Below are 15,335 nucleotides of genomic sequence, written 5' to 3'. Positions count from 1 at the left end.
GACTTGAACTCACCCTAGGCACTGTTTCTGAGCTCTTCAGTTCAAGGCAAGTGCTCTAAACCTTGAGCCACAGAGCCACTTCTGGTTTTCTGGTGGTTAATTGGAGATGAGTCTTACGGACTTTCTGCCTGAGCTGGATTTGAACTGTGATCCTCAGATCTCAGCCTCCAGAGTAACAAGGATTATAGGCTTGAGCCACAGTGCCCAGCTCCTGAACTTCTTTTGCTCAAGGCTAGCACTCTATCACTTGAGCTGCCACAGTACCACTTCCAGCTTTTTTTGAGTAGTTTATTGGAGATAAGAGTATCATAGGGACTTTAATGCCTGGGCTGGCTTTGAATTGATCCTCAGATCTCAACCACCTACCTAGCTAGGATTACAGACGTGAGCTACGAGTACCCAGCTTCTTTGTGTCTTTGACATGATCATGTTGGGAAAAATGTTTATAGATTGTTGCATACAATATGTGAAATAAGTAAATAGATGAAAAAGACTGGACAGAAAGCTGGGTCTGGTGGCACATGCCTGAAATCACTGTATGTCAGCCTGGGCTACAAAATGAGACTTTCTTGACAAAACAAAATCCCTCCCTCAAAAGACTGGGCAGAAAGATGCTGAAATGTTTTTTTAATACTCATAAATACATCTATGTATATATGTGTGTATATGTGTGTATTTCTATACAGGCATGTATAATTCCAAAGTGGGCTTATACAACTTTTACAGTAATTTTTTTTTCCCAGAGAAAGCCAGCACAAGATTTTAGCTGATAAAATAATCATTTATTGAAAGTACTTCCTGACCCACCCCTAGTCTGGTAGGGAAGGCCCAGAGTTCTAAGGTGGGCCTGGATTCCATGGTGATATTCCAAGCAGCTTGAGTGTTACGGGAGGCGGCAGAGGAAATTATGCACAGGCATGGCCAGGGCCCCTGACAGGGAGATCCCCAAGGTGTCAGAGATACAGGCGGCGGCCATGGCAAATTCCCGATGCTTGTCACTTGTCTGGGAAGGGAGGGCAGAGAGCAGGAATAAGGAGTCTTGAACCCAAAAGATCCCTGCCCGGTCACTCCCAAATTAACCATCCCCAGACGGTCTGCCCCCAGCCCTGGGTCAGTTCAGTGTGTGTGTATGTGCATGCATGCTGACCTCTACAGCAATGTTGTGGAAGGTGTTCACGTAGGCCGCGCCCCCCAGCAGCCCTTCATACACAACAATCAGAAAGACAATGTAGATGCTGGGCAGGAACCTCAGAAATATGTCTGCCAGCAGGAAGGCCAGATTGAGGCACTGTGGAGACAAAGACAGGAGAGGTTGTGGGATCAGAAAGGGAGGCTGAAGTCTCAGCGCACTAGTGTGAGGGACACTGGTGAAGGAGCTGACAGGCTGACCCACCGAGCCTGTGATCTATAAAAGGTCTTGCTGTACCCCATCCTCAGCTCCCTTCTCCATGGAGCTCCTCCCCACCTCCCTTGGCTTATTCCCATCATGGGAAGGCCTGGACTCTTCTTCCACTTCCTCTTACTTGGGATGGCTCTCAGCATGGATCAGGGTGGTTCCCTGAGTGGAAGCCACTCTGGGGGGTGGGCGGGGGGGGGGGGGGGGAGAAGGTGTCTCATTTCCTTCTCTCCAGGAGTATCCCCTCCCATTTTACCAGACTGAGACTAGTGGCCCAGGGAACATCTGGTAGCATCTGGAGGCCTGCTAGGCTGTCACAACTGGGGATATGCCACTGGCATCTAGTGGATACAGGCCAGAGATGCATGCTGCTAAGCAGCCTACCATGCAAAGGATACTCCATTCACAGAATATCTGTCCTCAGCATCAACAGAACTGAGGTTGGCCTGGCACACTGGTTTATGCCTGTTATCCAGCTACTCAGGAAGGAGAGATTAGGAAGATCACAATTCAAGACCAGCCCTGACAAAAAGGTAATGAAATCTTATCTTAACAAATAGGCTAGGTATCTGAATGTGTTTGTAGACCTAGGTAGGCAGAAAGCATAGGTAGCAGAATAGTGGTCCATGGGCAAAAATATAAGAGTCTGAAAAAAAAAAAAAAGGTAGGAGGTATGATTCAAATAGTAGAATGCCTGCCTAGTGTGAGGCCCTGAGTTCAAACTCCAATACTACCAATTAGAGAGATCAGCATCTTGGACAAGTCAATCATTAAACAAGTGCTTCCAAGCTGGGCACCGGTGGCTCGAGCCTGTCATCCGAGCTACTCAGGAGGCTGAGATCTGAGGATTGAGGCACAAAGCCAGCCCGGGCAGGAAAGACTGTGAGACTCTTACCTCCACTAAACCACCAGAAAACCGAAGTGGCACTGTGGTTCAAGTGGTAGAGTGTTAGCCTTGAACCGAAGAGCTGAGGGACAGCACCCAGGCCCTCAGAGTTCAAGCCCCATGATGGACAAAAAACAAAAACAAAAGACACACACACACACACACACACACACACACAACAACAACAACAACGCAAGTGCTTCCAGGGATGGGGATTTGGCTCAAGTAATAGAACATGTCACACACACACACACACACACACACACACACACACACACACACACACACACACACACACACACACACACACACACACACACACACACACACACACACACACACACACACACACACCAACGCAAGTGCTTCCAGGGATGGGGATTTGGCTCAAGTAATAGAACATGTGCCTGGTAGGCTTGAGGTCCTAGGTTCAATCATCACTACTGCTAACTCAGATCTCAGCCTCTTGAGTAGCTAGAGCTGTAAGCTAAGCATGAGCCACTGGAACCTGAGTCATTGCTATTTCTTCCAACTACACTGAAAAACAGATGCTTCTCACATCTGGTTCTTTTTTTTTTTTTTTTGGGGGGGGGGGTCCAGTCGTGGGGCCTGAACTCTGGGCCTGGGCGCTGTCCCTCAGCTCTTCAGCTCAAGGCTAGCACTCTACCACTTGAGCCACAGTGCCACTTCCGGCTTTTTTCTTTTTGCTTATGTGGTGCTGAGGAATCGAACCCAGGGCCTCATGCATTGCAAGGCAAGCGCTCTATCAGTGAGCCACCTTCCCAGCCCCTGGTTTATTTCTTGTAATGCTAGAGTTTAAACCTTCAGCCTCTCACATGGTGAGAAAAGTGCTCTCCCACAGAGCCACATCCCCAGCCCCCATATCTGCTTGATAGCTGAGGACATCTTGAAGCTCAGAAAGGTTCAGAGATCTGCCCTGAGTTATCCAGCTACCAAGTAGCGAAGCTGAGATTTGCCTGGTGGGGCTGAATGGCTAGGAGTTGTATATTTTACATAGAGCCCTGCTTAGAATGCTGAATACTTCCTGCCAAGGGTTAGAAGCGAGTGGGATCTGGGGAAGTTGGGAGCCCAGATGGGGGTGGAGTGAGGGGAAGAGGGGGGTAAGGATCCCGTACTTGCAGCAGGGCCAGGATCCAGGTCAAACGGATGTGACAGCAGCGGAGAGAAGAACGTGAGACAAAGACGCCAGCCTGGTACAGCATCTGGTACCTGGGGGAGGGGCAGGGACTAGGCAGACGTGCCTCCAGGCAGGCAACTACTTGATCGCCCCAGATGCCCATCGTCAAGGGGTGCTCCCAGCCCAGTGCTCTCACCAGCGGTACTGCTGAGGGTGACTCAGGGATGTGTTCTGGAAAAACAGGAGCTCGAACTGCAGCAAAGAACAGACAGGACATGGATGGGGACGTACGAGTCCCCAGCCCGATAGCTATTTCCACCCCTCCCTGCAACCCTCACTCACAAGGCCCTGGTTGATGAAGTACTCAGCAAAGTAGACCAGCACCAAGGGGATGATGTAGGACAGCAGTCCCTGGGAGAGTAGGAAGGAGTAAGTAGAAGGCCTGACTCAGGCCCCGCCTACATGACACTACCCCTAGCGCCATCCAAACCTTGAACACGGTCCACCTTTCCTGCAGAGAGAGGTTCCAGCCGAAGTCTACAGGGGACAGAGAGAAGAGGGGCATGCAAGAAATAATCAGCACCATGACACAGTGAACACACCCCACACAATCTAAACTGTGGGCAGAAGATGATTGGAAGTAGAGTATTTTGCCTGGTAGATAGAAGGGCCTGGGTTCAATTCCCAGCTCCACCAAAACAAAAATAAAAACAGTTCACCAGAAGAAACCTTTTCAGAGTTTTTGTGCAACTCAGCAGATGCTCATCTGACCACTGCACCCAGTCTTATTAGTTTTGGGGGGGGGGGCAGTTTGGCACCAATTCTAGGGCTTGAACTCTAGGCCTGGCTGCTGTCCTTGAGCTTTTTTATTTTTTTTTTTTTTGCTCAAGGCTAGCACTCCACCATTTGAACCACAGCTCCACTTTCAACTTTTTGGTAGTTAATTGGAAATAAGAGTTTCAGGGTCTTTCCATCCTGGGCTGGCTTTGAACCACAATTCTCAGGTCTTAGCTTCTTGAGTAGCTAGGATTACAAGTATGAACTGAGCCTTCTTTTTTTTTTTTTTGTCCGGTTGTGGGCCTGGGCACTGTCCCTCAGCTCTTCAGCTCAAGGCTAGTGCTCTACCACTTGAGCCACAGCACCACTTCTGGCTTTTTTTTTTCTGCTTATGTGGTGCTGAGGAATCGAACCCAGGGCCTCAGGCATGCAAGGCAAGCGCTCTACCACTGAGCCAACTTCCCAGCCCTGGGCCTTCTTTTTTTGTTTTTTCATATCAGTACTGGAACTTGAACTCAGGGTCTCATGATCTCACATAGCATTTTTGCTGTAGGCTGGCACTCTACCACTTGAGCCATACCTCTACCACTTGAGCCACACCTCCATTTCATACTTTTTAATAGGGTGACGAATTGCATGACTTTTCTGTCCAAGCTGGCTTTGAAATATGATCCTTAGACCCTAAACTCCTGAGTAGTTAAGATTATATGTATGTGTGAGCTACCAGCACTGATCTCTCACTGTCTCGTTTCTAAGACATGCAAACTTTCCCACCGCAGGCCCTTAGCACATGCCTTTTCCTCTTACTGGAACATGTTCACAGGACTGATGGTTTCATCAATACATGAACGTGGGAGCTGAGTGATAGTGGCTCACACATGTAATCCTGGCTACTCAGGAAGTTGACATCTTGGTTTGAAGCCAGGCCAGGCAGAATTCTTGAGACTCTTAGTTTTAACTCACTAGCAAAAAAAGCAACAAGTGGAGCTGTGGCTCAAGTGGTCAGAGTGGCAGCCTTGAGTTCTTTTGTTTGGTCACGGACCTTGAACGCTGGGTCTGGGCACCATCCCTGAGCTCAAGGCAAGAGCTCTACCACTTAAGCCACAGCGCCACTTCTGGTTTTCTGGTGGTTAATTGGAGATAAGAGTCTCATAGACTTTCCTGCCCGGGCTGGCTTTGAACCGTCATCTTCAGATCTCAGTCTCCTGAGTAGCTAGGATTCCAGGCACATGAGCCACCAATGCCTGGCTAGCCTTGAATTTTTAAAAAAGTAATGGAATAGCACACCCTGGCCCTGAGTTCAAACCCCAGTACCTGTACCAGAAAAAAAAAGGTGAAGGTAGCTTACATCTGACTCACTGTCTTGTTTAGGAGCCTGTGTCATTTTTTTCATCTTGGATACTAGTATCACACCCAGGGAATCTCAGAATCCCTACTGAGTGACTCGTGCATGTTTTCACCATAGGCAGGACACCCACCCCAACCCTAGATTTGTCGAGTATAGGGAGAAAAAGACTAACATCCAGAAAGAGAAGAGGACCGTCAGCGAGGCCACAGTACCTACTTGGTTTACATCCTGGGGCATCCACGCCTATGAGGGGCTGCTGAGCTGCGGTGTCTGCCTCTTCTTCCCTTCTAGGGTCGTGCTCAGGAGCCGTGAGCAACAAGAAATAGCTGGGGGGTATGTGGGAGGGACAGAATGAGCAAAGTCAATGAGCCCCTCTGTGTCTGGAAAGGCTGCCAGGGGCCCTGCAGGCCGCTCTCCCCAGGAACCCCACACACCTATATGCTGCGAGACGGGCAGCTCACTGTCCTGTGTGGAGGACCCACCTGTGCACCTCTGATTCTTTTTTTTTTTTCTCAGCCATGGGGCTTGGCCTGGGTGCTATCTCTGAACTTTTTGCTCAAGGCTAGCACTCTACTACATTGAACCTCAGCTCTACTTCCAGAGTTCTGGTGGTTAACTGGTAATAAGAGTCACATGGACTTTTCTTGCCAGGCTGGCTTTGAACTGTGATCCTCAGATCTCAGCCTTCTGGATATCTAGAATTATAGGTGTGAGCCACCAACACCAAGCTCTGCTTCTCTCTCTCTCCCTCTCTCTCTCTTGCCAGTTCTGCAGCTTAAACTCAGGGCCTAGGCGCTGTCTCTAAGCTTAAGCCACAATGCCACTTCCAGCTTTGTTCTGTGTATGTGGTACTGAGGAATCGTACGCAGAGCTGCATGCATGCTAGGAAAGCACTCTACCACTAAGCCATATTCCCAAGCCTCTACTTCTGTTTGCAGAGCTGTATTGTGTCTCCTTGTTTCTAGATGGACTCTTGCTTGACTGCTGTGTCGCACTGAACAGGTCATTTCTGTTTCTTTCTCATGTTAGGCTAATGATTGTTCTAGTTATCACTTACTATGTGGTTTGGGTTTTGTTTTTATTTTTTTTTTTGTTTTTGGGAGGCCGTAGGGCTTGAACTCTGGGCCTGGGCCCTGTCCCTCAGCTCTTCAGCTCAAGGTGAGCGCTCTACCACTTGAGCTACAGTGCCACTTCTGGTTTTTCTGGTGGTTATTGGAGATAGGAGTCTCACGGTCTCTCCTGCCCGGGCTGGCTTTGAACCGCGATCCTCAGATCTCAGCCTCCTGAGTAGCTAGGATTACAGGTGTGAGCCACCAGCGCCCGGCTTTGTTTTTGTTTTTGAGATTGGGTCTCATTATATAGCACAGGATGGCTTCAAATATATGATGCTCCTACCTCAGCTTCCCAGGACTCATTTACTTAGTGCTAGGCCATAGCTGCCCATCTTAGTCACTTATGCTCTGCTTTCATGTTATTTCCATATCCATATTATTTCTGGATGTATAATCATTTTTACTTAAAAGTTTTCATAGGTGTTGGGAAGGTGGCTCAGTGGTAGAGTACTTGCCTCGCATGCATGAGGTCCTGGGTTCGATTCCTCAACACCACATTAGCAGAAAAAGCCAGAAGTGGCACTGTGGCTCAAGTGGTAGCCTTGGGCTGAAGAGCTAAGGGACAGCACCCAGGCCCAGAGTTCAGGCCCCATGACCGGCCCCCAAAAAAGAAAAGTTTTCATAAAATTGATTGATTCCTTTTTCGTGTGTGTGTGTGTGTGTGTGTGTGTGTGTGTGTGTGTGTGTGTGTGTGTGTGTGTGTGTGTGTGTGTGTGTGTGTGTGTGTGTTACTGACTTCAACTCAGGACCTCAGGTTCTTGCTCAGTTTTTTACATTCATAGCTGGTGTTCTACTACTTGATCCATATTTCTACTTTCTGGTTTTGCTAGTTCATTGGAGATAAGCACCTCACAGAAGTGTCTGCCTGGGCTGGCCTCCAACTGTGATCATCCAGATCTAGGCTCCCTGTGCAGCTAGACGTGAGCCACTGGCACCCAGTACCTCATTCGTCTTTTCTGCTGGCCTCGTGTTAAGTCATAATATGTGAAGTCACAGGTTCAAATGGCCAGTTAATAGTTTATGAGTACATAAGAAAATACAGAGAGGAGGCAGCGATCAGGAGGATTGTGTTTTGAGGCCAGCCTAGACAAAAAGATCCCAACTCAATCAACAAGCCTGGGATGGGTATGGTGGTTCATGCCCATTATTACGGTTACAGGGAGACAGGTAGGAGGACCATGGTCCAGGAGAGCCTAGGGCAAAAACCCAAGGCCCTATCTGAAATAGAACTAATGCAAAAACAGGCTGGGGCCTGACTCAAGTGACAGAATACCTGCCTAGCAAAGGAGAGGCCTTGAGTTCAAACTATCACAATACCAAGAACAAAATCTGCAGAAGAAACTCTACCATTGGGTGCCAGGGCTCACGCCTATAATCCTAGCTACTGAAGAGGCTGAGATCTGAGGACCATGGCTCAAAGCCAGCCCTGGCAACAAAGTCCATGAGATTCTTATCTCCAACTAATCACAAGAAAACCGGAAGTATTGCTGTGGCTCATGTGGTAGAGTGCTCACCTTGAGCTGAAGAGCTCAGGGACAGTGCCTAGGCCCAGAGTTCAAGCCCCACAACTGACCAAAAAAGAAAAGAAAGAAGTCTACCCTTGTCCCGCTTCACACCTTCTAAGGAACCCCCGCTCCCAACTCCCCTGTGCTGAGCATGTCATACTTGTCACACCTCATAGGAATACAAGGAGAACCACCATCATCTAAGACACAGGGAAACAAAGCCAGAGAGATGAAGGAATTTGTCCAATGCCACACAGCTACAAATGTAAGCTCTGAGACTCAAACCCTAGGCTTTCAGAACTCAGAACCCGGCTCCCTCCATAGAAAGGCTGAAGGGATCTGAAGACTGGGATCATGTTTCTCCTCTGGTGCAGGGCCACTCACCTGGCCAGCAGCAAGATAGGGATCCCCAGCATGGAAAGCAGGGTGTGTTGAGGAGAGAGGCCAGCCTGGGTAAGGCCCAGATAGGACAGTGCCCCCAGCAAGCCTGCACCCCCAGTGCCTGAGGACCACCAGGAGATCACAGCCCTAGAAGAGAACATACAGCACTCAGGAGAGAAGCCAGCAGGGGTCGCCCTTCTCCTGGTGCCCTGCCCATCCAGCTTACCTGGAGTAGAAGGCGGTAAGAGAGAGGAAAGTGACCTCCCCTAGGCCTGAGGAGATGCTGGCTAGTACCACACCTGGGAGAACAAAACACACGGTGGCCTTTCTCCAACAACTCCAGCCTCGCTTGCTGGATTTGTTCATAGGAATTCAAAACAGATCCCTTGGAGCTCGGCATCAGTGGCTCACATCTATAATCCTAGATCTGAGGATCATAGTTCCAAACCAGCCCCAAGAGAGAAGTCCATGAGACTCTCATCTCTAATTAAGTGGCAAAAAGCCAGAAGTAGAGGTATGGCTCAAGTAATAAAGACTGTTAGCGTTGAGTGAAAAAGCTGAACTCAAATCCTGGGACAGCACCCAGGTTCTGAGTTCAAGTCCTAGTACTGGTAACCACAACTCCAACAAAGATCCCTTGGCAAGGCAAGGCTCCAACTGAAGTAGAGCCAACCAGATCCTTTCTACAGGTCCTTGTGCAGAGAATGATCCCCTCGAAGGACTCCTCCTTCGCTCCTCCTCTGAGCCCCCTGGTGGAGGCCTGCAGGATCTGCCCAGCTCAGGGGCCTGCAGGATCTGCCCAGCTCAATCTCCATCCTCCAATCCACCCACTTCCTCCCACCAAGCCCTCCACATTGACCCAATCTCCTGCTCCTGAGAGCCCTAGCAGAAATAATTCTTTTCCTAGGGGAAGCTGGAGAGACCGCAAATCACCCTCTCTTCCCCACCTCGTTGCCACACCCACCATTCTCTGCTGGGGATCCCTCTCTAACACGGAACAGCACCCTTACCACACAGGCTGACCCACACTGAATGAGAGAAGGCCACCAGGACAAAGCTGCCAGCAGAACAAATTCCACTGACCAGAACTCGAGGGCTGAAAGTCAAGAGAAGAAGGGGATGGGAAAGTCAGCTTCCAGTCTGGGCCTTCCAGCCTCCTGAGCCTTCCTGTCTCCCCCACTCTCTGATCTAGTCTACCCTTTCTCCCACCAAGCTCCAGACCTGTAGGGCAGCAGATGAAGGCCCAGAGGAGCCAGAAATTTGATGAGGAGGGTGGGGAGGATGTCTGCCAGGAGCACCGCCTAGGACGAGAGAACAGAGTGATTTCCAGGGACTAAACCACATGGAGAGGAAAAGGCTGGACCCAGCCAGCAAGAGCTTTAGCAAATTCAAGCTCCAGAGGCAGATCTGGGCCTCATGTCCCAGCTCTGGTGGCCCTTGGCGGTGTGTCGGGGGCATCTGTATGCACTGAGTTTTGGGTTCCTCACCTGGGAAAAACAGAGATGCTTCCAGCATCTGGTTCCCAGGACTACTATGTGCATTATGAGAGTTAATACATGCTGCTTGCAGAAAAGGCCTGGGAACTGTGCCTGATCATGATTGATAGTGATAGTCCCAGCTAGGTACTGAGAGGTGGAAGGATCTGGGTTGAGGAGGGGGAGGGGGCCCATATGTACTCACAGCTGTGGAGACAGAGTTGCAATCGAACCGAGATGAGCCATTGTGTGGGATGGGTATTGGGCCTGGATCCACCTGATAGAATAAAAGAGAGTCTTCCCTCTGGACGGCAGAAGGGTAGAGTCCAAGGCCCGCTCTGCGCTGTGTGTGTGTGTGTGTGTGTGTGTGTGTGTGTGTGTGTGTGAATACTGGGGCTTGAACTCAGAGACTAGGTGTTGTCCCTGCGCTCTGCGCTGTGTGTGTGTGTGTGTGTGTGTGTGTGTGTGTGTGTGTGTGTGTGTGTGTGTGTGTGTGTGTGTGTGTGTGTGTGTGTGTGTGTGTGTGTGTGTGTGTGTGTGTGTGTGTGTGTGTGTGTACTGGGGCTTGAACTCAGAGACTAGGTGTTGTCCCTGAGCTTTTTCACTCTAGGCTGGTACTCTTCCACTTGAGCCATATCTCTACTTCCAGCTTTTTGGTAGTTCATTGGAAATAAGAATCTCACAGACTTTTCTACCCTGGCTGGCTTTGAAATTCAATCCTCAGATCTCAGCCTCCTGAGTAGCTAGGATTACAGGCATAAGTCACTGGCGCCAGGCTCTTCATGGCACTCTTGGTGCCTGAGGTGCTACTGGCATCTTGTGGGCAGAGGAGGACACTGGTAAATATCCTACAGTGCACAGGTTGCTCCACAGCAAAGAATCACCCAGTCCTAACTGTTGTCAATACAACCCAAATGAAGACACTCTGTCATGAATCAGTCTGACACAGCTGCTTCCCTGCCCTGGGGGGCGTCTAGGAGATGAAGACCAGGAGTCTTCCTGTCTCCCTGCCTTACCAACTGGCTACTTTATGAGATTTTCAAGGGCCCCCTGTCCCAGGGAAAGTCTCTCAGCTTGCCATGGGACTAACCATGGTGGCAGGGCTGGGGAAGCTCACTTACATGGGTATGATTCCCAGCTTCCTTCTTGTGGCTAAGGATATCATGTGCAGCACTGAGCATTACCACATAGGAGAAGTTGTTACAAAGGCCCAGAAACCTGAAAAGAAGCAGGACAGATCATTTCCTGTCAGACTCCCATCCAGGTTCCTTCTGGAGATTACACATGCATCCTTTCAATCAGCTCACTCACTCACTTTTTTTTTTTATGCCAGTACCAGGGCTTGGACTCAAGGCCTCTCACTTTCACCCAGCTTTTCTGCCCAAGGCTAGCATTTGGCCACTTGAACCATACCACTACTTCTAGCTTTTTGCTGGTTAATTGGAGATAAGAGTCTCAAGGACTTTTCTGCATAGGTTGGCTTTGAAACCTCCATCCCTAGAGCTCAATCTCAGTACCTAAGATTACAGGTGTGAGCCACCAATGTCTGACAAAGTCAATCTTTCACTGTTGGGCTTAGAAATCTGAGAGGTGGGCTGGGAAGTTGGCTCAGTGGGAGAGTGCTTGCCTTGCATGCATGAGGCCCTGGTTTGATTCCTCAGCACCACATAAGCAGAAAAAGCCAGAAGTGGTGCTGTGGCTCAAATGGTAGAGCGCTAGCCACAAGCTGAAGAGCTGAACAAAAAGAAAGAAAGAAAGAAAGAAAGAAAGAAAGAAAGAAAGAAAGAAAGAAAGAAAGAAAGAAAAAGAAAGAAAGAAAGAAAGAGAAGAAAAAAGAAATTTGAGAGGTTTGGGATCAGGCCTGGGTTCATAGCCTACCTCCAAGACCTTTCCCCAGGGAAATGTTTGGAACTACTCTGCCCTCTGAGCTCCCACTACAACTCAGTTCCTGGACCATTTCACAGCCATTGATGCATGGGTTACAATAAAAACATTCCAGGGCTTGAAATACAAAAGACTGGGTTCAGATTTCAAGTCTATTGCTTCCTACTTCAGTGACCTCAAATCTACTTATCTATAAAATACATTAACATGCTGGAGTGGAGCTGTGGCTCAAGTGGTAGAGTGCCAGTCTTGAGCGAAAGAGCCAAGCTAGAGCATTTGAACCAGAGTTCAGGCCCAGGTACAGCTACCAAAGGGGGAAAAAAGTGTTGTTAGTCAGGCACCAGTGGCTCTTGCCTATAATTGTAGTTACTCAGGAGGCTGAGATCTGAGGATCATGGTTTGAAGCCAGTTGTTCAGTAAAGTCCATGAGACTTAGCTACAATTAACCACCAAAAAGCAGTTCGTATGAGGTAGGGCACAAGTGGTAGAGCTCCAGCATGGAACATAAAAGCCAAGTGTGAGTTCAAGCCCCTGAGTTTAAGCCCCAGTGTGTACACACACACACACACACACACACACACACACACACACACACACACACACACACACACACACACACACACACACACACTTGAGGCTTTTGTTAGCTGAAAGACAACATACCGCCAACAGGGGAAGGTGGTAAGCAAGTAAGTAAAATTGGGAAAGTCACAGGCAGCCCAAAGGCAAGCCAGTGCAATGAGTATTTGTGGATTCCTTTCTCAGATCCATTCTTTTCTCGATGGGAGCTGTCGCACTTTTAACTTCTGTAGAACTCTCGGGCCACTCACCAGAATCCCACCGCATTCTTCCAATGGGCGCCCTGACTACCCAACAGAGGGGCCTGAGGCTCCGAGGCGGTCTCCTCGCCTGGAAGGAAGAGAAGGGAGGGCTTTTCCCCCACCCATCCTCAGGGCCACGGTGGCCCTGGGGGGGTCCCTCCCACCCGCGGTGGGCCGCGGGGCACAGGTGATCCCTCCCAACCGGACCAGCCTGAGGACCTACTGTCGGAATCCGAAAGGTGTCCCCGCGAGCCCGCACAGCCTCCCATGACATCCAGTTCGGATGCCCCGAAGGGTCCAACGTCAACGAGGGTCCAGGGTCGGCTCCAACCAGACAGACGGGGATCTGCGACAGGGACCCAGGATCAACGTCCCGTGGCCCGGCTCGGCTCCGGCTGTCGGCCGCACTCGCGCCCCGCGATCCATCAGCCGAAGTCTGGAACTCTCTCTCGTGCCCACCCCGCCCCTTCGAAAACAGAGCTTCCGCCGCCCCCCCCACCTCCCGCGGGCCTGTACCTTTAAGAGCAGCCGAACGTACCGCACCTTCCAGTGGGAGGTGGGGCGATCACGTGACGTCACCCGTGGCTCCCCCATCACGTGCTCAGAAGGGCTACCGTACTTCCGGGTCCCCTGCCTTCGCTTTTTGGCCTTGTTAGCCCCGGGGCGTGAGCAGGTGGGACGTCAGCCCCGGAACCCCTGGTTTAAGCTGGTACAGACGCGGGCAGCAAGCCGAGCCACGATTACCTGCGTCCAGGGAGGAAGACAGCGTCGTGCCAGCACTAGTCATGGCGCGAGCGGCTTCAGGTCCTGTTCTGCCGCTCTTACTTGCCAGAAACAAACATGGCGGCCGGCTGACCCCCCCCCCCCACACCTTCCTTCCTTCCTTCCTTCCTTCCTTCCTTCCTTCCTTCCTTCCTTCCTTCCTTCCTTCCTTCCTTCCTTCCTTCCTTCCGTCTTCTCTCCCTCCCTCTCTTCCTTTCTTCCTTCCTACCTGCCAGCCCACCCATCCACTCCACCCTTTTTCCTCAAGCCCAAACAGGTGCTGATAAGAATTAAAGCCTTAGTTCATTCTTAGTCTTATCCGACGTTCTACAGGCTGTTTTAGAAACTTAAAAAGAAAGACTGATTATAACCCAGTGGTTGAGGCTTGCCTTAAAACCACTCTTCCAAATTATCCTAAAAACAAAAAGGGCTGCAAAAATAGTCCAATTCTTGGTTTAACAAAAAAAAAAACAAAAAGCACCCAGGAAACCTACTCCCCCCCCAAAAAAAAAAAAAAAAAAGAAAGGAAGGAAGGAAGAGTGCCAGATGCTGGTAGAAAGAAAAAGAAAGAAAGAGAGTGCCCAGATGCTGGTCTCATCTGTAATCCTAGCTACTCAGGAGGCTGAGATCTGAGGATTGCAGTTCAAAGCCATCCAGGGTAGAAAAGTCTGAGACTCTTGTTTTCAATAAACTACTCAGAAAAGGCCAGCAGTGGCTGGGGCTCAAGTGGCAGAGCACTAGCACAAAAGAGCTCAAGGACAGATCCCAGGCCCTGAGTTCAAGCTCCAGGACAAAAAAAAAAAAAAAAAAAAGTAGAGCAATAGAAGTCACTGATCAATTTGCTGTAGGAACACTCCCTCCCCCAAATCAAGGGTGTTTAGACCAGACAATTCTTAGTATAGACTCCAATTTAGTCTGGAGAGAAGGGTCCTATTAGTTCACATAGTTCCAATAAGGATCCATGCACTTACCTTTCTTCTAGGTAAGAAAGCATCATCTTGAGTTCTCTTCATCAAGTCCTTCAGATAAATTGCTACAGCTTCCAAAAGCCTGTGCCCACCTCCACCAGATCGTTCCTACCACCAGACCTGCAGACTGCTGTTTAAAATACCTCCTTTGGGTCTGGGAATGTGTCTTAGTGGTAGAATGTGTACATAGCATGCCTGAAGCCGTGGGTTCGATTCCTCAGTCCCATATAAACAGAAAAAGCTGGAGGTGGCGCTGTGGCTCAAGTAGTAGAGTGCTAGCCTTGAGCAAAAGAAACTCAGGGACAAAGCCCAGGCCCTGTGTTCAAGCCCCAGGAGTGGCAAAATTAAAAATAAAAATAAAAAATGCTTCTTGTGCTGTTATTCCTAGATTAGATATCAAGGTAAAATTCTGCAGCCTTTCATACATGGCCTCTGACCTCAAGGCACTTACTGGAGGTGGCAGAGAGAAGTATAACCACAATACACTTGCATTAGGTTCTCTTTTGCCAGGTTAACCATAAGTGAGGGGACGGGCAGTGGAGCCACCAATCCAGCCCTTTCTTTCTCTAAAGGAAGCATTGGTGACATCCAAGCAGGAAGTCAGAGCTCCCACCAGTCCCCAGGCAAAACAGGAACTAGAAACCCCAGCTTCCTCTCACCACGTGGCTGTGGCTTAAAAGACACGGAAATGGCTGAGGTGTGAATAGAAGACCTGAGTCACTTGGGCTGCAATTGCCACATGTCCTGTCCCAACTCTCCTTTTCCCCCCCAACATACACACCTCAATTCTGAGGTCTTCTGAGCATAATTTTTGCTCTGTGGTCTTGTCCTCGGCCCTTAGATCCAGCTGTGATCCAGATTCCCTAGAGTCATGCATACCTA

The 15,335-nt window shown here is 49.6% G+C and overlaps 1 protein-coding gene across 5 annotated transcripts; it reads right to left on the bottom strand.

The window, feature by feature from the left end:
* Positions 1–760: 760 nt before the first annotated feature.
* LOC138815019 (battenin-like) lies at positions 761–15,331 on the bottom strand. 5 transcript variants are annotated; one of them, XM_070004224.1, is made up of 17 exons: positions 15,235–15,331; positions 13,240–13,467; positions 12,947–13,069; positions 12,733–12,811; positions 11,140–11,236; positions 10,224–10,295; positions 9,765–9,844; positions 9,554–9,639; positions 8,770–8,842; positions 8,547–8,690; positions 5,762–5,871; positions 3,911–3,957; positions 3,763–3,831; positions 3,617–3,672; positions 3,419–3,512; positions 1,148–1,288; positions 761–1,003 (listed from the first exon to the last, which is right to left on the bottom strand). In XM_070004224.1, the coding sequence occupies exons 3-17, from the start codon at positions 12,990–12,992 to the stop codon at positions 884–886; spliced, it is 1,314 nt and encodes a 437-aa protein (XP_069860325.1). In that variant the 5' UTR covers positions 12,993–13,069; positions 13,240–13,467; positions 15,235–15,331; the 3' UTR covers positions 761–883. The 5 variants fall into 5 exon arrangements, with proteins under 5 accessions (XP_069860325.1, XP_069860327.1, XP_069860328.1 ...); XM_070004226.1 differs by having other exon boundaries at positions 13,262–13,467; XM_070004227.1 differs by having other exon boundaries at positions 13,267–13,467.
* Positions 15,332–15,335: the final 4 nt, after the last annotated feature.

Source organism: Dipodomys merriami, unplaced genomic scaffold (genome assembly GCF_024711535.1).
Source record: "Dipodomys merriami isolate MVZ:Mamm:240054 unplaced genomic scaffold, mDipMer1.0.p SCAF_62, whole genome shotgun sequence".
In the NCBI taxonomy this organism is placed as follows: domain Eukaryota; kingdom Metazoa; phylum Chordata; class Mammalia; order Rodentia; family Heteromyidae; genus Dipodomys; species Dipodomys merriami.
This window is presented reverse-complemented; position numbering and strand designations above follow the sequence as displayed.

Bases quoted from the DNA above. Each gene is read 5' to 3' on its own strand.
- LOC138815019 (XM_070004224.1), bottom strand. From the start codon at position 12,992: ATGGGAGGCTGTGCGGGCTCGCGGGGACACCTTTCGGATTCCGACA. The intron at 3,513-3,616 runs GTGAGAGCACTG...CCCCTCCCCCAG, and splicing joins CACCCTCAGCAGTACCGCTG to GTACCAGATGCTGTACCAGG. The intron at 1,289-3,418 runs GTACGGGATCCT...TTGTCTCCACAG, and splicing joins GGATCCTGGCCCTGCTGCAA to TGCCTCAATCTGGCCTTCCT.